This window comes from Palaemon carinicauda, chromosome 7, assembly GCF_036898095.1.
Source record: "Palaemon carinicauda isolate YSFRI2023 chromosome 7, ASM3689809v2, whole genome shotgun sequence".
Classification (NCBI taxonomy): domain Eukaryota; kingdom Metazoa; phylum Arthropoda; class Malacostraca; order Decapoda; family Palaemonidae; genus Palaemon; species Palaemon carinicauda.
In genome coordinates, this window is record NC_090731.1 from 43202055 (window position 1) to 43228043 (window position 25989).

The following is a 25989-nucleotide window of genomic DNA, read 5'->3' on the forward strand; positions in this document are numbered from 1 at the left end:
AACAGAGGGGTTCATGATCCCTAAACTGCCTTCTAAGGTGGACCCACCTATTACAGTGACTTCTCGTAGGGAACCTTTGGTCCCTTTCCCTTGAGGGGATATGTCTGACAGTGCATCAGTTAGTCAGCAACCTTTGTTCAATGCCTTAGTCAGAGCTGTAACAAAGGCATTTAAGCTTGTCCTGTCCAACCGCTCATCAGAGCAACCTATAGCTCTGGACTCGAGACATGGAACAATGGTTTCCTTTACCCCTTTGAAGGTGAAAAGAGGAGTTTCCGACGCGGTCACTTCCCCGAGGGTGAAGCAGACTCCGTGCAGACCATCAAGGCTAGTCCCTCCAGTATCTCTCCAGGAATACTCTCCCTCCCTGTCTGATGAAGACCATCCTTCACCAAGGGAATCGAGCGAGGAGAGGCACCCCTCCATCCCACCGTTGAAGGAAACCTCCTTTCACGCAGAGGGTTCCCCTCAATTTGAGATCAGAAGGGACATGACACTCAGGCCCTCGATGCTGGAGTCTTACCTCCTTTCTCGGAAGGAGTCCAAAGACTCGAAGACTCAACCAAAGTCCTCCACCAGGACTAGAACGGAGACAGCCAACCACTCAAGGAATGTCCGCTACTCACCCCAAGAAGAGCTCTTGAGGACAGAAAGAGTCTTTGCTGTGAGTCCAACATCAGGAGGAGACCAACGAAAATCAGAACATACATTCTGGCAGGTTCTGGCTCTAATGAGGGTTCTCATTTGGTTTTCCGACCCAGAGATAACCCCTTGCGAGGGCAAAGACACAGTCTTAGACTGCGTCTTTGTCATTCAGAAACCCTCAAAGACCAGTGCAGCCCTGGCCTGGTCTCAGGAGTTGAAGAGTACTAGGGACAAGATCACCCAACAGCTCTCCGAGTTTGCCTCCTCCAACCGTGCCGGATCTAGGAACAAGCTCCTCCCACCTCCTCATGTGCAGCAAAGGAGGTATTTTGAGATCCTGGAGGAGCCCTGTTCAGCTCTTCCACTTCACCTCTCTCTGGAAGAGCTAATCAGAGGAGTCCCTTGAGAGACTCTCCAGCCGACAGGTCTCGTTCTCGGGGGCCGAAGTCCTTAACCAGGAGAAAGTCACTAAGTTTGTGATGCAAGTTACTTTGTGGCTGGACATCTGGGTATCCTGATACGATCTGAGTATTTTTCCAAGGAACGTACCAGGAGGGCAATGGAGTCTTTTTTATTCTCAGGCACTCGCAAAATCGAGTTTCTTGCCCACAAAGTTTCGAACTTGTGGGCAAACACTATCTTGAAACGTCGAGATGCAGTGTCTTCAAGGTTCCACCAACAGGTCCCCAGTGTCGAGATAAATAGGCTCGGACAATCCTCTCTAGAGAAGGCCCACCTGTTTGAGCCTAAGGATGTGGAACTTGCTGCTGAGAGGTAGAGGAAGTCTCATCGAGACTCCCTCCTCCATAGGGCTTTGACATCCAAGCCCTATAAACCTCCAGCACCTCATCAGTCACATCCGACCAAGAAGCGACTCATGGCCGATTCTTGGACAATCTCCGCGATCCGTCTAGGATATCGCGTTCCGTATATAACATTTCTCCCTCCCCTGACCAGGAATCCAGTGTCAATAGACTCCCTTGCCATGGAATCGGCAAGGGGGCAGGCCTTTCGGGCAGAAGTCGAGACCCTGTTGAAGAATGGCGCTCTCCAAGAGGTCCTCGACAGGTCCTCAGCCTTCTTCAGTCGATTCTTTCTTGTAAGAAAGGTGTCTGGAGGCTGGAGACCAGTCATCAACCTCTCAGCCCTGAACAAGTTTGGCAAACAAACTCCGTTCAGCATGGAGACGGCAGACACGGTCAGACTATTAGTAAGACCTTAGGACTTCATGTGTACAGTGGACCTAAAGGACGCGTACTTCCAGATCCCAGTCCATCCATCTTCAAAGAAGTACTCAAGATTCAGCCTAGACAACAGAAAGTACCAGTTCAAGGTGCTGTGCTTTGGTCTTTCCACAGCACCTCAAGTTTTCACCAGAGTGTTTGCCCTAGTGTCATCTTGGGCACACAGGATTGGCATCCATCTTCTCCGTTATCTAGATGACTGGCTAATCCTAGCAGACTTGGTGTCAACCTTTCTTCAACACCAAGACAAACTTCTGAGACTTTGCCAAGCTCTGAGGATCATGGTAAATCTCGAAAAGTCCTCTCTGCTTCCTACACAGAGACTGGTATACCTAGGCATGATTGTAGACATCAATCTCCACAAAGCCCTCCCATCAAACGACAGGATAACAGAGCTGAGAAAGGTCGCAAGACCCTTTCATCACTGGCCCGTCTAGTTCCCAATGGTTGCCTCAGGATGAGATCCCTCCAGTGGCAACTCAAGTCCCTGTGGAACCAGACTCACGATTCCCTGGACATCCAGATCCCCATGGGATCAGTGGAACTGACAGACCTCCAGTGGTGGGTGGCAGACGAGAACTTACGAAAGGGAGGGGATCTTCTCGTCCTGCCCGCGGATTTGATGCTGTTCTCAGATGCTTCAAAAAAAGGTGGGAGGCCCATGTGCTGCACCACACGACCTCAGGCCTCTGGTCAGAGTCAGAAGAGTACCTCCACATAAATCTCCTAGAGATGAAGGCCGTCTTTCTGGCCCTTCAACAGTTCCAACAGTTCCTGGCGGGCCACATAGTGGTGTTGATGAGCAACAACACCACAGTAGTGGCTTACATCAATAAGCAAGGAGGTACTTTTGCACAGTAGCCATCCCATCTAGCAGTACTGTAGAGATACTGAGATGGGCCGAAATCCACTCAATACCACTATTGGAATGCTTTATTCCCAGCAAAAGGAATGTGCTTGCCGACAACCTGAGCAGAGCATCTCACATAGTGAGTACCATGTGGTCTTTGGATCATCTAGTAGCCAACAAAGTCCTGACTTTGTGGGGTTCTCCGACTGTGGACCTCTTCGCAACGGCCCTGAACTTCAGGCTCCCGCTGTATTGTTCCCCAGTCCCAAACCCCAAGGCTCTCTGGCAAGATGCATTCCAACAACGGTGGGACATCATCGATGTTTACGCCTTTCCCCCGGTCTGTCTGATGAGGAGGGTACTCAACAAGACCAGAACATCGGTCAATCTTTCAATGACCCTTATAGCTCCGCTATGGCATGACGCAGAATGGTTTCCAGACCTTTCGTAGCTCCTAACAGAGCCCCCAAGAGAACTCCCTCCACAACACAATCTACTCAAACAACCACATGCCAACATATTCCATAAAGCCGTAGCTTCACTACGACTTCACGCCTGGAGACTATCCAGCATCTCCTCTCTCAAAGAGGATTTTCGCAACAAGTAGCAACTAAGATGTCTGGATACCTGCGTAAGTCATCAACAGTAGTCTACCAGGTAAAGTGGAAAGTCTTCTGTGGTTGGTGTCATGGAAGGGATATCTCTCCACTCGATGCCACTATTCCAGCAATAGTAGAGTTCCTCTTGTATTTGCGTAAAGAAATGCGCCTGTCAGTTTCGGCAGTAAAAGGCTATCGCTCAGCCTTAAGCCTCGCCTTCAGACTGAAAGGAATGGACATTTCTTCATTGCTAGAACTTTCCTTACTCATAAAATATGAACTTACCTGCCCTCAGGTAATGTTCAGCTTTGTCCCTGAGTTTATTGCTAAGACTCAGAACCCAGGAGTAGCGAATCTACGATTCGACTCCTTCTGGATTTCTAGTCTCCGTACTGTAACAGATGACCCAGACCATCTCTTACTATGCCCAGTGAGGATTTTGAGGCTGTATCTTAAAAGAACAGCCACAGCCCCTCCCCGTGTGCCTGCACCATTCGTCAGTTCAGGAAGGTCCTCAGGTCACCAAGAACACCATCTCAGTATGAATTCGCTAGGTCATAGACCATGCATTGAATCCAGACCCTCCTCCTTCACGTCGTCCCTGAGCTCATGATGTCAGGGGCGTAGCTACGTCCCTGGCATTCAAGAGAAACTTCTCAGTGACGCATGTTCTTCAAGCTGGGTGTTGGAATCGTCAGACCACATTCACATCCCAATACCTGCAAGAGACTCGATACGTTCTCCATCGGTCCTGTGGTAGCTGCATAATAGCTGGTTTAAAACCTCAAGCTCCTTATTGGACAAGTAGCAGAAGGTTGAGGGCATTGTTACCCAGTTTTAGTCTACATGAATGAAAAGGTTTGACTGGCCCTTATTCTTTTCTTCATTCTCCCCTCTCTTGGGGAAAGCAGCATCCTGGGTTCTCTGCATAGCTGACCTCAAACCACTGCAGGTAAACCATGCTCCCTTGTATACCTAGTATTAAATCTAATACTGTTGCATCCCCATACCCTGACCAGGTGGTATTGGGAAAGTCCTAGTTACACAGTTTTTCCTTCTAAAGAACTCGGAATAACTTTACCTGGAGAGTCACACTTCTATATACCTCTACACACAGTTTGCGTAGGCCGCGGACCTTGCGTAGCAAGGTTTTAGCAAGGTGCAGGGACTCCTTATTTTTTAGTACTGACATACTCAGATAAGGAGCCCCCGGGTAAAGCCAAAGCCAGATTGGCTGGGACGTCCACCTACCTAATGGGTGAATCACCCCTATTACATAGCGTAGTTTGCATTCCAGTTACGGAACAAATGACAAATTCGTAGATGATTTGTATTTTTCCTAACTATACAAACTTTGGATATTTAAGAAAACTTACTCGCCAGCCCTATCCCCCTTGAAGTCCTACCTTCAAGCAAAGTGAGCTCAATCACAGGTGTGTGAGGGGCCGCCAGTAGCAAGCTACCCTCCTCTATCCCCGCTAACTAGCGGTATGGGTAGTTAACCCTTGTTATAATTTAATGGCCCGTCATTTCAGCTACGGCAAAAGTGTTACCCTTATTTAATAGCTAAGGTTTGTATAGTTAGGAAAAATACAAATTATCTACGAATTTGCCATGTTATCAGGTCTATAACAGCAAAGGAGAATATGGAAAGAATAGGCCAGATTATTTGGTGTATGTGTAGGCAAAGGAAAAAATGAGCCATAACCAAAGAGAGGGATACAATGGCCAGTCAAAGGACCCAACATTTCCCTTGCAATAGTCTCTCAATGGGGGCTGGTGCCTTGGCCACCCTACTACCTACTAAGGGTATGTATTTATTGAAGGGAAAGAAAATGGCAAATTTTTTAAATTTGTAAACATTTTACGGGTATTTAGCGATTAAACAGGCTTTTGCAGAAGAAGCAACAGGAACATAAGAGGAGTATAGAGATAAGAAATTTTATTGTTCAAATTCTGTATTTGTATTTAACACTATGTACTATACCGGACTTACTGAAGATGATTAGTGCATGAAAAATTGAGTATAATATATTTAAGAAGAAATTGTAAAAAAAAAAAAAAAAGATTTATACAGTACAGTACTGATATATCAAATCTAATCATGTGAGCAAAATCCACACCAAATACTTTTAATTCAAGTATTAAGGGAGATGATTTAAACTGCTTCTGTCACATATTTTGTTGGTTATTTGCAGTAATGTCATTGTTATTCCTCTCTCAAAAAGTTGAAGTACTTGCTGTCAAATACAGTAAGTGATTTTTATACTTCACTGTTTGTTTTGTATAATGTTGTAATTGTATCTTTTCTTCCAGTACTGTGCTATTGTTTTAGATGAGGTCCATGAGAGAACACTCTACACAGATATTGTTCTTGGTCTAATGAAAAAAATTCTCCGTAAACGCAGGGACTTGCGATTGATTATCTGCTCGGCGACTGTTGATGCTGACCATCTCTTCAACTTTTTCAATACTAACATGTCAAAAGATAGCAGCAAAGACTCTGTTGCTGTTATTTCAGTGGAAGGGAGAACTTTCGCTGTTGATGTTTTTTATTTGAAAGGTGTGCATTTTCTGTTATCTTTTATTTTTCAATATTAAACTTACCCGATGATCATATAGCTGTCAGCTCTGCTGCCCGACAGAAAAACCTACGGGCGGAATACGCCAGCGATCGCTATACAGGTGGGGGTGTACATCAACAGCGCCATCTGTCAAGTAGGTACTCAAGTACTCGATGTCAACAAAGAACCAATTTTCTCTCTGTCGTGCCACTGGCAAGACCTACTAAATACGCTGTTACTAACTGGATTTGTTTTCACAACGATTTGGTGAAGTACACTATTCCAGTTTTGAGCTTTCGCTATGCAGGGGTTTTATCTTCATTTCAAAACTTGAACTCGTTTTGGATAGATTTAATTATGGTGACGAAGAGAGTATGGACTCTCTTTCACTTTTAAATGGCCGACCCTTCCCTTAGACGGAAGTGTGTTTAGGTTTTTGGTAATTTTGCTTAACACGTTATAGATCTATATATTTTATATCTCTCCGCCTTTATAGGCCTCTTCGATTAACTTTCCATTTATTATAAACATATAAAAATAAATTTTTATGTTTGTTTATATGCGACCTTTCCTGATAGTAGGCGGTCCTAACTTGGAACCGAAGTTAATTAACATTGAGCCCGTTATATCGTATTTAACCTTTAAAGAATTTAATACTTTTTAAATTTTAATGTTTTATGAAAGAATTTCTTTGATAGTCTCGTACTGTTTTCAAAGATGAACTAACGTTTAGTTTTTTAATCTACGCAGTTGTTGACGTTCAGAACGTTCAACATGCGCTCTATCGTTACGATAGAGAGAGAGTGTATCACGGTTTCACTTTGCAGTAAGAGTAAACCGATTCTGGCGTTTCGTTCATTCTTTCTTAGCTTAAATGGTTTAAATTCTAAATTAAAGGAACTTTTTATTTGGAAAACCTTTCAGTTTTTTCCTTTAGCAAATAACATGTTTTAACGATATATAAGGGCTCTTCTCTCAGGTGCGAAATCAAGAGAGAAAGAGAGAGAGAGATAGAGACGGAGGGAGAGAAAGGAGAATAAACGTTTCGTTCAAGCGGGTAACGTTGTTCTCGTTTTTACTCTCCTCCCTAGTCGCTGTAGGGGAAGAAGGTAAAACGTTTCTAGGGTTTTATTCTTGTTCCCAGGCTATGTGCGGTGAGAGATTGTAAACGTAGTTTATTTGATCTAGTGTTTAGTCTCTTTCCCAGCCACTGAATTCTTTATCTTTATATTTGTTTTCTGTTGCATTATACGACTGTTTTCGCAATTACTACCTTTTAATGAAGGATAGGATTGCGTGTTTCAGGTAGAAATCAGTAAAAGTTTCGATTTCAGTGAAATAAGTGCAAAACAGAAAATCAAAGTGATAAAGTGATATGCGCAAAGTGTTACAGTGTTGCGTCCGAGGGTTCGTCTGTTCGTGCCAGTCGTTCACCTAGTCCGGGACCTCTTACAAGCTCCCAAGCCCAGGGGAGAAGTAATGTCGAACGACTTATGGGTTCCTCAGGCCTTGATCAACGAACAGACGTTTTCCCTCCGTGGTTTCGGGCGTATCTACCCAAGATCGCCCCACCCACACAAAGACGAGAGAGCCCGTTTATTCCTCGTCTGCGGAAGAGGTTTCTCGTAAGAAACCATGGACCACATCTCGCAGCTTATTAAGTGCAAGTCGGTCCCTTCCGCGCAAGTCCAACGGCCCAGGTGTAGCCACTGGGTCAGTTCGGACTCGCTGCAGTCATCCGACGACTGCAAACCTCCCAAGAGAGGCAAGGTGGTACCGCAACAGGCAGTAACTCCGTCTGTTGCCGCACCCGCTGTTTTAGACCCTCAGTCACAACGGACAGTAGCTCCGTCTGTTGCCGCTTTTGTAGACCCTAAGTGGTCTTTACTGCAGTCTATGCAGACTCAGTTAGCTGCGGTTATGCAGGAGTTTCGTGCGGAGAAGGTTGACACTGCTCCCGTTAGCCTACAACCTGCCACGGTTGTGCGCCCAGCTCACGCTGAGGCTGCCTGCTCCCACACTCCTGCTGCGGAGAGCTCCACCACCGATGCGCAGTCGACCCTGCCAGACGCATGTTGACGTTAGCCGACGTGCGGCACCCTCCGTTGACATGCGTGAGCTACCGCATCAGCAGTGGGAAGGTGGAGTCAAGCTGCCGTGTTTTGACGCGATGCGTCAGTCTCCGCAACCCACGGCAGTCCCCACCATGCACCACCACTCCGCTTTGGTTGTTGCCAGCTCTCAGACTGTCAAGCAGTTACATGACGTTGCCTTCTGGTCTGCTACTAATGCACCAGTGCTGTATGTCCTCACGCACCTGTTGTGGTTGACAGTTCAGTTTTTTGACAGTTCACAGACTGTCAGGCAGTTACATAACGTTGCCTTCTGGTCTGCTGCTAATGCACCAGTGCTGTATGTCCTCACGCACCTGTTGTGGTTGACAGTTCAGTTTTTGACAGTTCACAGACTGTCAAGCAGTTACATAACGTTGCCTTCTGGTCTGCTGCTTATGCACCAGTGAGACCCTCACTGAGATAACCTAGCTTTTCTCGGACAAGGTTCCTGTAGATGAGAAAGTGCTGTTCTCCCTCCTACTGATATTCCTTTGAGGACTCTGTCATTTGGAGAGGAGCCTTAAGCTGCTTAGCCTCCTATGGACTTTAATTAAAGCAGAACAAGGCTTCCAGGACTTTAATTAAAGCAGAACAAGGCTTCCAGGGATGGTAAATGGTTCCGCTTCAGTCGCTAACCCCGTCTGTTGCCACACCTGCTCCCGTAGACCCTAATGGGCTTTGCTGCAAGACATACAGTCCAAGCTTGTGTCCTTGATAGAGGACTTTTTTACGGAGAAGAACCTTCTGGCCAACAACCTTCCTACCGGTTGGTTGTGCGCCCTGTTGACACTGAGTTATCCTACTCGCGTCCGCCAGTTGAGGTGGTTCCTCCACCGATGCGACCCAGTGTGGGTTGCCAGTCGCACGTTGACGTTAAGCGACGCTCGGAGGTGGTTGTTGAAGTGTGTCACTAGGAAGACGTTCAACAACCAGCAGAGGTGACTTGTTGTGACGCAGTGTGTCAACCTCAGCAACCCGGTAGGGTGTTGACTGCACAACCCAGACAGTCTAGACAGTTTCGGGTTGACGCTGTACTTCCTCGCGTCCCCATGGTTGACAGTTCACAGACTGTGCAGCAGTACCATGATATTGCGTCCGGCTCCGTCACACATCCACCAGTGCGACCGGATTCAGCGAGTCAGACGTTGCCCACTCCGTTGCCGTTTCCTCATCAGTTTCGGATAAGGAACCCTCTGATGAGGACGTTGCTGAGCTAGACGATCAACCCCCAGCCCTGCTATCCATCCAGAAGATGCTGAAGAAGGAACGCTGCCCTGTCAGGCTGTGGATGAGTCTGGTATGGACACTGTCATCTGTGGTTCTTTTGTGTCACTTGGAAGACTACACCTCCGTCCTCTTCTGTATCATCTAGCTTTTCACTGGAAAAAGGACAAGACGCTAGAAGCGGTCTCGATCCCGGTTTCCGGAAAGTTAAAGTCTGGTCTGACTTGGTGAAAGGACTTTATCAACCTTAGAAAGGGTCTTCCCCTGTCTGTTCAGACTCCCAACCACGTTCTCTTCTCGGACGCATCGGACGTAGGCTGGGGTGCGACATTAGGCGGTAGGGAATGCTCGGGATTTGGAACTCGAGTCAAAGAACAATGCATTTCAACTGCAAGAAGCTACTGGCAGTACGTCTGACCTGGAAAGCTTCAGGTCTCTCCTTCAAGGCAAAGTGGTGGAGGTGAACTCGGACAACACCCGGCTTTGACGTACATCTCCAAGCAAGGAGGGACCTACTCTCTGACATGGTACGAGATCGCAAGGGACCTCCTCACCTGGTCAACATGTCTAGACTTTTCACTAGTAACGAGGTTCATCCAAGGCAACTTGAATGTCATAGCAGATTGTCTCAGTAGGAAGGGACAAATAATTCCAACGGATTGGACCCTCCACAAGGATGTATGCAAGAGACTTTGGGCCACCTGGGGCCAGCCAACCATAGATCTCTTCGCAACCTCGATGACCAAGAGGCTCCCAATAGTTTGCTCACCTATCCCGGACCCAGCAGTAGTTCATATAGATGCCTTTCTACTAGATTGGTCACATCTAGATCTATATGCATTCCCTCCGTTCAAGATTGTCAACAAGGTACTGCAGAAGTTCGCCTCTCACGAAGGGACAAGGTTGACGCTAGTTGCTTCCCTCTGGCCCGCGAGAGAATAACTCACCGAGGTACTTCGATGGCTAGTAGACGTTCCCGGAACACTTCCCCTAAGGGTGGACCTTCTACGTCAGCCACGCGTAAAGAAGGTACACCAAGGCCTCCACGCTCTTCGTCTGACTGCCTTCAGATTATCGAAAGACTCTCGAGAGCTAGAGGCTTTTCGAAGGAGGCAACCAGAGCGTTTGCTAGAGCAAGGAGAACATCCACCCTTAGAATCTACCAATCGAAGTGGGAAATCTTCCGAAACTGGTGCAAGTCAGTATCCGTATCCTCGACCAGTACCTCTGTAACTCAAATAGCTGACTTTCTCTTATATCTGAGGAAAGAACGATCTCTTTCAGCTCCCACTATCAAGGGTTACAGAAGCATGTTGGCATCAGTCTTCCGTCACAGAGGCTTAGATCTTTCCAACAATAAAGATCTACAAGACCTCCTTAAGTCTTTTGAGACCACGAAGGAGCGTCGTTTGGTTACACCTGGTTGGAATTTAGACGTGGTACTAAGATTCCTTATGTCAGACAGGTTCGAACCGCTTCAATCAGCCTCCCTGAAAGATCTCACCTTTAAGACACTTTTCCTGATATGCTTAACCACAGCTAAAAGAGTCAGTGAGATTCATGCCTTCAGCAAGAACATCGGATTCTCATCCGAAACGGCTACATGTTCTACAACTTGGTTTTCTAGCCAAACACGAGCTGCCTTCTCGGCCTTGACCAATATCGTTCGATATTCCAAACTTATCGCATGGTTTGAAATGAACTAGAAAGAGTATTATGTCCTGTAAGAGCTCTTAAGTTCTATTTAAAAACCTTTACGAGGCCCGTCTGAAGCTTTATGGTGTTCAGTTAAGAATCCATCTTTGCCTTTGTCAGAGAATTCTTTATCCTATTTTATCAGACTGTTAATACGAGAAGCTCATTCCCATCTGAATGAGGAAGACCAAGCTTTGCTGAAGGTAAGGACACACGAAGTTAGAGCTGTCGCAACTTCCGTGGCCTTTAAACAAAATAGATCTCTGCAAAGTATATTCGACGCAACCTATTGGAAAAGCAAATCAGTGTTCGCGTCTTTTATCTTAAGAATGTCCAGTCTCTTTACGAGAACTGCTACACTCTGGGACCATTCGTAGCAACGAGTGCAGTAGTGGTGAGGGCTCCACCACTACAATTCCCTAATTCCATAACCTTTTTAATCTGTCTCTTGAAATGTTTTATTATTGTTTTGGGTTGTCCGGAAGGCTAAGAAGCCTTTCGCATCCTACTTGATTTGGCGGGTGGTCAAAGTCATTTCTTGAGAAGCGCCTAGATTAGAGGTTTTGATGAGGACCTTTAGTATGGGTTGCAACCCTTCATACTTCAGCTCCTAGGAGTCGCTCAGCATCCTATGAGGATCGCGAGGCTCAGTAAGGAAGACGTACTTAAAAAGGCAGAGTAATTGTTCAAGTCGACTTCCTTACCAGGTACTTATTTATTTTATGTTTGTTATTTTGAATAACTGCTAAAATGGAATACGGAATACTTAGCTCATATAATGTCAACATGTAATGCTGGTCTCTACCCACCCCCCTGGGTGTGAATCAGCTATATGATCATCGGGTAAGTTTAATATTGAAAAATGTTATTTTCCTTAGTAAAATAAATTTTTGAATATACTTACCCGATGATCATAAATTAAAGGACCCACCCATCCTCCCCAATAGAGACCCAGTGGACAGAGGAGAAAATTGGTTCTTTGTTGACATCGAGTACTTGAGTACCTACTTGACAGATGGCGCTGTTGATGTACACCCCCACCTGTATAGCGATCGCTGGCGTATTCCGCCCGTAGGTTTCTCTGTCGGGCAGCAGAGCTGACAGCTATATGATCATCGGGTAAGTATATTCAAAAATTTATTTTACTAAGGAAAATAACATATTTGAGATGTATGCATTTTCCCCTTTAGCATTAGAGCACAGTAACCTTTCTGAATAAGTGATCCTTGCCTTGATTATTGTTGGATCTTAAAAGGAAGATTCTTAATGCAATGGAATTTATAACAACCCATGATCTTATGAATTAATCTCACATTACTATTTAAATTACCAAATGAAAATCCTCACTTTACAATAATCTGTACTTTATATTTAGAGCCAATGGCAAATTACATCAAAGGCTGTGCAGACACAGTAATGAAGATTCACTGTAAAGAAGGACCGGGAGATGTTCTGGTTTTCCTCACAGGTGCCGAAGAGGTGGATAATTGTGTTAGTCTTCTGAAAGATTTTTCGGAATCTTTAACTAAGAAAGAAGGTTAGTGTTAACAATATTTACACTTTAGCACAGGTTTCTTTCTTTTATTCAGTACACATATATTGCCATCAGCAATAATAATTTGTGCATCATATTTTCTTCTCAGGGATCAAACATAAAATTATTTCCTTCCACTCTCTTTATGGGTGTTACCACCAATAGAATATTTTTTGTGTTTATATTATATAGAGTTTCTGATAAGTTGATAACTTTTGTGTTTGATAATAGAATTAATTGCACTGTTTTTTAAATGAAAGCTCTTTAAAATTATCATAACATGATAACAGGAAATATGTTCTATACTTAATATTTATTTTCAGCATTGAATTAATTACCACAGTCGGACTGGAATGAATCATCTATTACAGCCAGTTAACTCAATAAAGTTAAAGACTTGATATCTTCGTCCACCTTTTTTACTGAACTCGGTTTGACAAACGTATAGTTATTAGATGTTTATGGCTCATTTTTCCTTTGCCTACACATACACCGAATAGTCTGGCCTATTCTTTCTACACTCTCCTCTGTCCTCATATGCCTAACAACACTGAAATTACCAAACAATTCTACTTTGCTCAAGGGGTTAACTACTGCAATGTAATTGTTCAGGGGCTACTTTCCCTTTGGTATGAGTAGAAAAGATTCTTTAGCTATGATAAGCAGTTCTTCTAGGAGAAGAAAATTCCAAAATAAAACCATTGCTCTCTAGTTTTGGGTAGTGCCATAGCCTTTGTACCATGGTCTTCCTCTATCTTGGGGCAGAGTTCTCTTGCTTGAGGGTGTACTCGGGCACACTATTATATCTTTTATATCTTCCTCCTGTTTATTTCTATTTTTTATAGTTTATACATGAAAGATTTATTTTAATGTTACTGTTTTTAAAATATTTTATTTAAATTTTTCATTACTTCTTTTGTTGTGGTTATTCCCTTATTTACTTTCCTCACTGGGCTATTTTTCCCTGCTGGAGCCCTCAGGCTTATGGCATCTTGCTTTTCCAACTAGTGATGTAGCATGACTAGTAATGATGATGATGATGATAATGATAATAATAGTTAACCCTTTAACCCCCAAAGGACGTACTGGTACGTTTCACAAAACTCATCCCTTTACCCCAATGGACGTACCGGTACGTCCTTGCAAAAAAAATGCTATAAATTTTTTTTTTTCATATTTTTGATAATTTTCTGAGAAAATTCAGGCATTTTCCAAGAGAATGAGACCAACCTGACCTCTCTATGACAAAAATTAAGGCTGTTAGAGCAATTTAAAAGAAATATACTGCAAAATGTGCTGGGGAAAAAATAACCTCTTGGGGGTTAGGGGTTGGAAATTTCCAAAGAGCCTGGGGGTAAAAGGGTTAATAATTATTAATTGATAATTAATGAATAATAATAATAATAATAATAATAATAATAATAATAATAATAATTAATAATTGATAATAATAAATAATAATTAATAATAATGATGGTAAGTAGAGCAGAGCATATTTTTATTCTCATAGTATGATATTTTTTAAAGAACCTTCTTTTAGAAAAAGAAGGTATGTAAAATTATTTCTTTAACAAACAACCATATCTCCTTCCTATTTCAATTAAAGGGGAATAAGGGGTAGCTAGAAATAGCAACGTGGACAATGTGTTTGATGGAGCATGAAAGTTATATACTGATATATATACTGTTTATAGACTTATGCATTAGGTACATTTCTTTTAGATAGAATAATATGTAGAGGAGAATATTAAAAAAAGGGAATTAAGATAATTAGGTATAAGAAAGTGCATAAAGATAATGCGGGATAAGGGTATAAGGAATAAATGTAGACCTAAATGTAGAGAGGAGAATGTGAGAAACATATTTGCCTTAGAGGAACATAACATTTACTCATAACAAAGCTTTATACATCAATCTACTCTGCTGAGTAGTGATGTAATGGCAAGTTGTTTGAAAATTTTGGTTTTCAGTCTTGACGAGAGCAGCGAGGGAGAAAATTGGAGAAGGGGTATCTCTTAGCATGCTACTTACCATTATTTTCTAGAAGGTCTCATTACATTATTGGGGGCCCTGCATCTTTTTAAAGGAAAGAAAATGGGAAAATAGTTGATACATTTTTGTGATAAGCATCGATAAATGAACCTCTGGAGAAGAAGCGATATGAACATCGGGTGAATTTTGAAATAAAATCTTTTACTATACAGTAATTGTTTTTCAGTGTAACTGTTTTGTATAAGGTTATCAATAGTTTAGCAGGGTGCATTCCAATTAATTACAAGGATGTTTTACTGTACATCATTCTCAAAGAAGGCTTCATACCACAAAAATTATACAGTACTGTAGTAGCATGGAAATTTTGATTAGATAATGGGAATAACAGTTTGTGTGGATATTGCTTCTCCCCTTATTATAGTTGAATTTTTATCAGTGTTTATCTACCATTAATGATTTAATAGTTGCATGCATTATTACTATTATCGCTAGCTAAGCTACAACCCTAGTTGGAAAGGCAGAGTGCTAAAAGCCCAAGAGTACCAATAGGAAAAAAATAGCCCAGTGAAGAAAGGAAATAACCTATATGAAAAATAATGAATAAAGAATATAAGATACCAAGATCAGTAACAATGTTAAAGTAGATGTATTATGAATTGTTTATTTTGTCATTTTAGTCCACAACAGCACAATTAAAGTCTGTATAGAATGCTTTGCTATGAAACATTTCATAGATTTAAATATGTATACTGTAGTTTGATATTGTTTCAGGTTCTGTAGTAGTAGTACCGATTCATGGTTCATTAACTTGAAATTGGTTTTATTATTAACTTTCAGGTTCATTGGTGGTGGTCCCAATGCATGGCTCATTAACAAATAGTGATCAGCTTCGAGCATTCCAATCCTTACCACCGGGTGTTCGTAAAGTTGTGGTAGCTACCAACATTGCAGAAACTTCTGTGACCATACCGGGTATTGTTTATGGTTAGTACTTCTACATATTTGTACTTTGTGTTTTAAGACATTAGATGGTAATGTTTAGAATAAACTGGAATGCTGGTGACCTATAGAAATAATCCTTAGGACAGTCCTTACTTACTATTTGATGAATATTTTGCAAGAAAAAAAAAAATTGATAACCTAGAAATATTATAAGAGATGATACTGCTAAAGAGTTATTGGGTTATTTGACTTGTCAGATATACTACATTGGATATCTCTGGTTATGGATCACTTTTTCTTTGCCTACACATACACTGAATGGTCTGGCCTATTCTCTCCACATTCTCCTCTTTCCTCCTCCACCAGACTACACCGAGATAACCGAAAAATTCTTCTGATAACTCAAGGGGTTAACTACTGCACTGTCATTATTCAGTGGCTACTTTCCACTTATAAGGATAGGAGAGACTTTTTAGTTATGGTAAGCACCTTTTCTAGGAGGGTACAACAAAATCAAACCAATTTTCTCTAGTCTTGGGCTAGTGTCATAACCTCTGTATCGTGGATTTCCACTGTCTGGGTTTAGAGCTCTCTTATTAGAGGGTACACTCAGGCACACTATTCCATGTTTCATTATTTCCTTTCCTCACTGGGCTACTTTCCCTGTTGAGGCCCTTGGGTTTATAGCATCTTGCTTTTCCAATTATGGCTATAGCTTAGCTAGTAATAATAGTAAAAAACTTTGCACTGTACCAATAGATATGGAATAAGATAAGCACAGCTAGACAGTTGACTGCAAAAGTGTAAGACTATGGCTTGCTTATAATCCACCAAGTAGATAATTTTTCTCCAAAAGTTCAAACTTGCAGGCAATGGTTTTTTGTTGAACAGGCTGACATAAGTCTCTTTGTATAGTTTATATGTGAAAGATCTGTTTTATAGTTGTTACTGTACTGATTTTAAAATATTTTGTTTTAATCGATCTTCTCTTGTTTGTTTATTTTCTTATTTCCATTCCTCACCGGGCTATTTTTCCCTGTTGTAGCCCATGGGCTTATAGCATCCTACTTTTCCAACTAGGGTTGTAGCTTAGCTAGTAATAATAATAATAATAATCTCATTCACACAACTGTCAATTAGTAAATGCTCATCAATATTGAGAGGCGATATGGTATCCGAATAGTAAGTGGCACATTGTTTGAATTAACACTTTCAATTTCTTATCAGTATTTACTCTTATAAAAGATGAAATATTATTGAAACTGCAAAGCACTGTTGGAAATAAGTTGTAGAATATTATATATGCTGTCCATATTTAAAATTACTTATGTACAGTAGGAATGGAAATTTGGTTTTGTAAACATATTTAAAATAGTCACTAGATATGGTAGTGTTGATTCATGTAATAAAACAATAGAAAGTTTTTTACTTACCAATGTCTAGGGACCAATTCCGTTATTCTTTTTGTCCATCTATTGACTGCCATCCTCATTATTTGTCCTGCCCTTGTCCATTTCTTTTGCGGTGAACCAAGTAATTTTAGCCCTCTCATAAGTGTTTTATATGTAATAAATATATACAGTATATGATTACAGATTGATATTGGAGTTTGTTGCTACTGTCATATGCACATAAGTATAGAATTATGAATTAATGGAAAATATTTTAGGAAAACTTTTCACAGTATTGCAGTTGCTTAAATCTTATAGAATTTCTTATCAAATGCTTAAAATATGCTTCTGTAGTAAATTTAAAGACTATACAGTAATAACCTTTATAATCATAATTTACAAGTGGTAGCAAAGTAATAGAATTGATGTCAAAGATATCTGAATTATTACATGTATGTCAATTTGTCATTTATAAAAAGTAATAGAAATAGAAATAGGAATTTTATAATTTACTTAGATAACCTTTAGAAATACTAGTAAGTGAAACTAACTACCAGATCGTCTCATCTCAATAAACATGCCAGATGTGTTATATTGAGAATGGTAACCATAGCACAAGTGCACCAATTTCTACACCAAATGGCGAAGACCTGACTCTTAGTGACATGTCTCATGAAAGTCGTAGATGCAATCAAAGTGACTTTAATGTATGAGTATGAGTGGCGGGACCTTCCTGTTACCTCACTTATGTCCTTACTTAAGGTTGTAAGCTAAGGAGGAGCTCTTAGAGGTTCAGACTAATGCCTTTCGATCAGTATTGCTCCAAAGGTGTTGATAAAACTAGTAAAGCTGGCAATCAAACTGCTGAAGTTGCTAGGATTTCAGGCCATTGTTTATTTGAATGACTGGTTAGTGTGGGCAGAGACGAGAGTTGCACAAAATATGTCTAAGTTCTTCAGGATCTAGGATTTCTGATCAAATTTACAAAATCAAGACTAATTACAGTATTCAAGTAACAAAATTCACCCCTGCCTTCGAAGGGCTTCTTACTCATTATTAGATATTTTTTTCTGATTCCTCTTTCTTCCGGGCAACAGCTAGAAAGGGTTTTAAGACTTTTCCAGTTTGCTTCACTAAATTCTGAAGTCCAGGTTGAAAAACCTTGGCTGGTATAGCAGGGCAGCTCAAAAGGAAACCTGGGACAGATATTCCCAGTTACCAAAGGAATTCTTAGATGGACATGAATAAATGGCCTGGTAAGCATTGCCATCAGCATTAATCATGGTTTTAGTGGGTGAGGTGTTGTTAATCAACAGACAAATTCAGCATTGAAGGTGCTGTGAGAGTGTCTCATAGAGCCTGCATTAATGTTTCTCTTATACACACTGCTTCTGTGTTATGTATGTTAATACGCCAGCCCTAGGGCAGAGAAGACATTATTTCATTGTTATATTGTGTCGTATTGGGTTCCTTGTTCTAGCCTTTTCGGGAATTTTTGAGGACCACGCAGCACCTCCTCAAAGATAGGTTTTCCCTACATCAAAACCCAATCTTGGTTGTCATTTGGGTTTTGTGAGTACATTGCAATTTTTGGACTACTGTAAAGTCTACTGAACTTAATTACATAAGCCATGCTGCACTCTCTTGGAATCATTGACTCCCTGGTCACTCCCGTACTTATGCACTTTGTTTACATTGGTGGATTACTTATAGTTCGGGTAGCTCTGATGTTACAATAGAATACTTTTCTTTCCTACACTTCTTTTGTAAACTAATGCTGGAATCACTCTTGGCATTTCCTGCTTGAGGTTTTGGCTAATGTCCAGCTGATGCTCATGGGGGAAAGTGTTGAAGCGTCACCCTACGATCTCGTTGTTCGAAGAGCAGTAGGAGATTTTTAGACTGTGGCAAGCTTTGCTGCTGTAATATATATTCTCAGAATGCTACGTGATTGGAAGAGGAGCCCAAAACGTTTGTGGATTCGAGAGTTGCTCAAGAGAAGAGAAGCCAATATGCAGCAGCCATCTTGTTTGATTACACACATCTGAAATGCTCACGTTTGTGCTCACCGCTTCCCGTCCAGTTGGGAAGCCAATGTCTTGGGCAAAGAGCTCCCAAATTTCCATTTTTGGCAGCAATGGCTTGCTGCTGGCAAAAAAAAGCCTAGTGTGATTCCAGCTTAAGGCAGTAAGTTTGGGAAAACATCATTGACTATGATAGAGCTTAATATGATTAATAGGTATTCATTAAAACTTATTTTTCAATATTAATCTTACCCGGTGATCATGTAGCTGCAGCTCTGCTGCCCGACAGAAAAAACCTATGGGCGGGATACGCCAGCGATCGCTATACAGGTGGGGGTGTACAACAACAGCGCCATCTGTCGAGTAGGTACTCCAGTACTTCTTGTCAACAAAGAACCAATTTTCTCTCTGTCTTGCCACCGGCAAGACCTACTTGATACGCTGTTGTTTCTGGAGTTGATTTTCACGCTATTTGGTGATGTATTCTCTCTAGTTATTAGCTTTCGCTGTACAGAAGTTATCATCAATACTTTTTCACTTTCATTGATTAGATTTTGGATTATTTAGTTGACGACTTGGATAGATTTTGGATTTCCCCCTTTGACTAATTCAAGATGTCTGACCCTACTCAAGTCCCTAAGTACAGGCAGTGTAGCGCTAGGGACTGTTCTAGGCGTCTTCCGAAGGCCTCTATAGATCCTCACACCGTTTGTTCCAATTGTAGGGGTAAAGCCTGTCAATTGGAAGATCGATGTGAGGAATGCGCTGGGCTTTCGGAATTCGATTTTCAAGAATTCCTTAAGAATGCACGTAGGCTAGAGAAGGATAGGATCAGGAGGAGTTCGTCTCGCTCTATTGATTTTTCCTCTCCCCATGCCCCACAACCTATTCCTTCCCCTGTAGTGGTTACACCCGACCCTTCTACTAGCTCTCATCAACCCTCGATGGCGGATATGATGCGTGCCATTCAGGCTCCTGGTGACAGAGTTGAGTCATTAGCGAATGACCGCAATCAACTCTTGGCTGACGTCAAAGAGTTGAAGGAGAAAAGTGCAGTGGGAAGTGTAGTGAGTGCAAGTGCAGTGAAAAGTGTCAGTGTTACGCATGAGGGTGCGTCTGTTCGTGCCTGTCGTCCTCCCAGTCCGGGACCTCTTGCAAGCTCCCAAGCCCAGGGGAGAAGCAATGTCGTACGACCAAAGGGTTCGACAGGCCTTGATCAGCGTACAGACGTACCTTCAGTGGTTGAGGACGTATCTTGCAGAGATCGTCCCACCCACAAACAGACGAGTGAGCCCATTCATTCCTCGTCTGCGGAAGAAGTTTCTCGTCAGAAACGCTGGACCAAGGTCTCACGACCTCTCAAGCGCAAGGTCCCTTCCGAGCGAATCCAACGGCCCAGGTGTAGCCACTGGGTCAGTTCGGACTCGCCGCAGTCTTCCGAAGACTGCACACCTCCCGAGAGAGGTAGAGTGGTTCCGCAGCAGGCAATCACTCCGTCTGTTGCCGCACCAACCGCTGTAGCCCCTAAGTGGTCTTTGCTGCAGTCTATGCAGACTCAGCTAGCTTCCTTCATGCAGGAGTATCGTGCTGAGAAGGTTGACGCTGCACCCGTTAACCTACAACCTGCCACGGTTGTGCGCTCAGCTGACACTGCGGCTGCCTGCTCCCACACTCCGGCTGTGAGAGCTCCACCACCGATACGCAGTCGACCCTGCCAGACGCATGTTGACGTTAGCCGACGTGCGGCACCCTCAGTTGACATGCGTGAGCTACCGCATCAGCAGTGGGAAGGTGCAGTCAAGCTGCCGTGTTTTGACGCGATGCGTCAGTCTCCGCAACCCACGGCAGTCCCCACCACGCACCACCACTCCGCTTTTGTTGTTGCCAGCTCTCAGACTGACCAGCAGCGGCATGATGTTGGATCCAGTGCAGCTACGCATGCACCCGTGCTGCCGGATTCAGCCGTTCAGCCTTCTTCTCCTCCTTTGCCGCTTCCTCCTCAGCATTCGGATGAAGGAGTCTCTGATGACGACGAAGCTGCGCATTTGGACGATCAACACTCCGACATAGATGAACCCAAGACTACGCCTCCCTCCTTAGACTTTAGGAAAGTCCTTGCCCTGTTTAAGGAGTTGTATCCGGACCAGTTTGTGTCTGCAGCTCCACGCTCACCTCCCTCTGAGTTCGCTTTAGGCATGCAGTCAGCAGCTCCTGCCTTTACGAAGCTCGTACTCGCTCGCTCGTCCAAGAGAGCTTTAAGGGTACTGGGAGAGTGGCTGCAGGCCAAGAAGCAACTTGGGAAGACAACCTTCTTGTTTCCCCCGGCCAAGCTTGCTTCCAGATCTAGCGTTTGGTATGCCACAGGAGAGGTTCTCGGCTTGGGAGTTCCTGCCTCTGCCCAGGGCGACTTCTCAAGTCTGGTAGACTCTCCCCGCAGACTGGCTATGAGACGGTCCAAGATTTGCTGGACTTCTTCGGACATGGACCATCTTTTGAAGGGAGTTTTCCGTGCGTTTGAGATCTTCAACTTCCTGGACTGGTGTTTGGGAGCGTTGAGCCGAAAGACCTCCCCTTCGGATAAGGACTCTGCCATGCTCATCATGTCCTGCATGCACAAAGCCATTCGGGATGGGTCTGGCGAGCTTGCGGCTTCTTTCGTGTCTGGAGTTCTTAAGAAGCGAGATCACCTTTGCTCCTTCTTGTCGGCGGGAGTCACACCATGTCAGAAGTCAGAGCTGATGTTTGCTCCGCTATCCAAGTGTCTCTTTCCTGAAGAGCTGATCAAGGGGATTGCCGCCTCGTTGATCCAGAAAGACACCCATGACCTGGTGGCGTCATCCGCACGTAAAGTCACAGCTTTACCTTCCGTGCCTAGACCTAGGATGGACACACCAGCGTCTAGGTTCATTCCGCCCTTTCGTGGCAGAACCTCCAGCAGAGGAGGTACCCGTGCCGATAGTCAACGTGGCAAAAAGAAGAAGGGTTCCAAGTCCTCAAGAGGCAGAGTCTGACTGCCATCTTCTCCAGACAGCAGTGGGAGCCAGGCTCAAAAACTACTGGCAGGCCTGGGAGAACAGGGGTGCAGACGCACAGTCTGTGAAGTTACTCAGAGAGGGGTACAGGATTCCATTCTTGCGCAAGCCCCCTCTAGCAACAATTCCCATCGACCTCTCTCCCAGGTACAGAGAGGAGGACAAGAGGCTAGCTTTACAGCAAGAGGTGTCTCTCTTGCTACAAAAGGGAGCGGTAGTCATAGTCCGGGACCATCAATCCCCGGGCTTCTACAACCGTCTCTTCTTAGTATCGAAGAAGACAGGAGGGTGGAGACCGGTGCTAGACGTCAGTGCTCTAAATGTCTTTGTCACCAAGCAGACGTTCACCATGGAGACGACGAAGTCGGTGCTAGCATCGGTCAGGAAGGAAGACTGGATGGTCTCGTTAGACCTAAAGGACGCGTACTTTCACGTCCCCATCCACCCAGATTCCCAACCTTTCCTAAGGTTCGTCTTTGGGAAGGTGGTTTACCAGTTCCAAGCCCTGTGCTTTGGCCTAAGCACGGCACCTCTAGTGTTTACCAAACTGATGAGGAATATTGCCAAATTCCTGCATTTAGCAGACATCAGAGCCTCCCTCTATTTGGACGACTGGCTTTTAAGAGCTGCGTCAAGTCGTCGCTGTCTGGAGAATCTCAAATGGACCCTGGATCTGACCAAGGAATTGGGTCTCCTGGTCAATATAGAAAAGTCCCAACTCGTCCCATCCCAAACTATAGTCTATCTAGGTATGGAGATTCAGAGTCAAGCTTTTCGGGCTTTTCCGTCGGCCCCCAGAATCAGTCAAGCCCAAGAATGCATCCAGAGCATGCTGAAGAGGAACCGATGTTCAGTCAGACAGTGGATGAGTCTAATAGGGACGCTTTCATCGCTGGACCAGTTCATCGCGTTAGGGAGACTCCACCTCCGACCCCTTCAGTATCACCTAGCTGCTCACTGGAGAAGGACATGACGCTAGAAGCGGTCTCAGTTCCTATCTCCGAGAAGATGAAGTCTGCACTGACTTGGTGGAAGAACAACATTCTTCTCAGGGAAGGTCTACCACTGGCTGTTCAGACCCCCGACCACCTTCTCTTCTCGGACGCATCGGACACGGGCTGGGGTGCGACACTGGACGGTCGGGAATGCTCGGGCACGTGGAATCCGGATCAAAGAGCATTTCACATCAACTGCAAGGAGCTACTGGCAGTTCATCTGGCCTTGAGAAGCTTCAAGTCCCTCCTTCTAGGCAAGGTGGTGGAGGTGAACTCCGACAACACTACAGCCTTGGCGTACATCTCCAAGCAAGGAGGGACTCATTCGATGACGTTGTTCGAGATCGCAAGGGACCTCCTCACCTGGTCAAGAGATCGAAACATATCGCTTGTAACGAGGTTCATTCAAGGCGACATGAATGTCATGGCAGACCGCCTCAGCCGGAAGGGTCAGATCATCCCTAAAGAATGGACCCTTCACAAGAATGTTTGCAACAGACTATGGACCCTGTGGGGTCAGCCCACCATAGATCTGTTCGCTACCTCGATGACCAAGAGGCTCCCAAATTATTGCTCACCGATTCCGGACCCAGCAGCAGTTCACGTAGATGCCTTTCTTCTGGATTGGTCCCATCTAGACCTTTATGCGTTCCCCCCGTTCAAGATTGTCAACAAGCTACTGCAGAAGTTCGCCTCTCACGAAGGGACAAGGTTGACGTTGGTTGCTCCCCTCTGGCCCGCGAGAGAATGGTTCACCGAGGTACTGTAATGGCTAGTAGACGTTCCCAGGACTCTTCCTCTAAGAGTGGATCTTCTGCGTCAGCCGCATGTAAAGAAGGTACACCCAAGCCTCCACGCTCTTCGTCTGACTGCCTTCAGACTATCGAAAGACTCTCAAGAGCTAGAGGCTTTTCGAAGGAGGCAGCCAGAGCGATTGCCAGAGCAAGGAGGACATCCACTCTCAAGGTCTACCAGTCAAAATGGGAAGTCTTCCGAAGCTGGTGCAAGGCGAATTCAGTATCCTCAACCAGTACCTCTGTAACGCAGATAGCTGACTTCCTTTTACACCTAAGGAAAGTAAGATCCCTTTCAGCTCCTACGATCAAAGGTTACAGAAGCATGTTGGCAGCAGTCTTCCGCCACAGAGGCTTAGATCTTTCCAACAACAAAGATCTACAGGACCTCCTTAAGTCTTTTGAGACCTCAAAGGAGCGTCGGTTAGCCACACCAGGTTGGAACTTAGACGTGGTGTTAAGGTTCCTGATGTCAGCAAGGTTCGAACCGCTTCAATCAGCCTCTTTTAAAGATCTCACTTTGAAGACTCTTTTCCTCGTTTGCTTAGCAACAGCTAAAAGAGTCAGTGAGATACACGCCTTCAGCAGGAACATAGGATTTACATCTGAAACGGCTACATGTTCCTTACAGCTTGGTTTTTTAGCTAAAAACGAACTCCCTTCTCGTCCTTGGCCCAAATCGTTCGAGATTCCAAGTCTGTCCAATTTGGTTGGAAACGAACAAGAGAGAGTGCTATGCCCAGTAAGAGCTCTTAAGTACTATTTAAGACGTACGAAGCCATTACGAGGACAATCAGAAGCTTTATGGTGTTCTATTAAGAAACCTGCTTTACCGATGTCGAAGAACGCAGTTTCTTATTACATCAGACTTTTGATTAGAGAAGCCCATTCTCATCTGAATGAGGAGGACCATGCTTTGCTGAAGGTAAGGACACATGAAGTTAGAGCTGTCGCTACTTCAGTGGCCTTCAAACAAAACAGATCTCTGCAGAGTGTAATGGATGCAACCTATTGGAGAAGCAAGTCAGTGTTCGCATCATTTTACCTTAAAGATGTCCAGTCTCTTTACGAGAACTGCTACACCCTGGGACCATTCGTAGCAGCGAGTGCAGTAGTAGGTGAGGGCTCAACCACTACATTCCCATAATCCCATAACCTTTTTTAATCTTTCTCTTGAAATGCTTTTTATTGTTGTTTTTGGGTTGTACGGAAGGCTAAGAAGCCTTTCGCATCCTGGTTGATTTGGCGGGTGGTCAAATTCTTTCTTGAGAAGCGCCTAGATTAGAGGTTGTGATGAGGTCCTTTAGTATGGGTTGCAGCCCTTCATACTTCAGCACCTAGGAGTCACTCAGCATCCTAAGAGGATCGCGAGGCTCAGTAAGGAAGACGTACTTAAAAAGGCAGAGTAATTGTTCAAGTCGACTTCCTTACCAGGTACTTATTAATTTTATGTTTGTTATTTTGAATAACTGCTAAAATGAAATACGGGATACTTAGCTTCTAATGTTAACATGTATGCTGGTCTCCACCCACCCCCCTGGGTGTGAATCAGCTACATGATCACCGGGTAAGATTAATATTGAAAAATGTTATTTTCATTAGTAAAATAAATTTTTGAATATACTTACCCGGTGATCATGAATTAAAGGACCCACCCTTCCTCCCCATAGAGACCCAGTGGACCGAGGAGAAAATTGGTTCTTTGTTGACAAGAAGTACTGGAGTACCTACTCGACAGATGGCGCTGTTGTTGTACACCCCCACCTGTATAGCGATCGCTGGCGTATCCCGCCCGTAGGTTTTTTCTGTCGGGCAGCAGAGCTGCAGCTACATGATCACCGGGTAAGTATATTCAAAAATTTATTTTACTAATGAAAATAACATTTTTATATAAAGTAAAGGTTTTGTGAAACGTATACAGGTGAAAGTATTTCTGTACATCATGGATTTAGGGAGGGCTCATGAATTTCAAGAGAGGAGGACTATGCAATAATCTGACATTTTCATAATCCATCAGCTTGAGTTATCTAAAGCTAGATGCTAAATTCTTGAGGTTCATAATTACAATTTCTGTATATTCTTTTATTTTCAATATTAAACTTACCCGATAATCATGTAGCTGTCAACTCCGTTGCCCGACAGAAATCTAAGGAGGGATACGCCAGCTATCACAATACAGTGATACCTCGGTACTCGACCATAATCCGTTCGAGATCCGTGTTCGACCTCCGATTTGTTCGAGTACCGAATTTTTTTTCCCCATAAGAAATAATGGTATATATTCTATTCCGTTCCCAAGCACTCGAACAGGCCCAAAATATTAATAAAACGTGTACCTAAACAACAATAA

General features: G+C 43.7%; 1 protein-coding gene across 1 annotated transcript in view; it reads left to right on the top strand.

The window, feature by feature from the left end:
- Nucleotides 1-25989, top strand: part of LOC137643564 (probable ATP-dependent RNA helicase DHX35) — a 219407-nt gene that overhangs the window by 132785 nt on the left and 60633 nt on the right. Inside the window, exons 5-7 of the mRNA XM_068376297.1 lie at nt 5655-5901; nt 12311-12472; nt 15299-15445. Of these exons, the coding sequence (XP_068232398.1) occupies nt 5655-5901; nt 12311-12472; nt 15299-15445 (556 nt within the window). The remainder of the gene's footprint in view (nt 1-5654; nt 5902-12310; nt 12473-15298; nt 15446-25989) is intronic.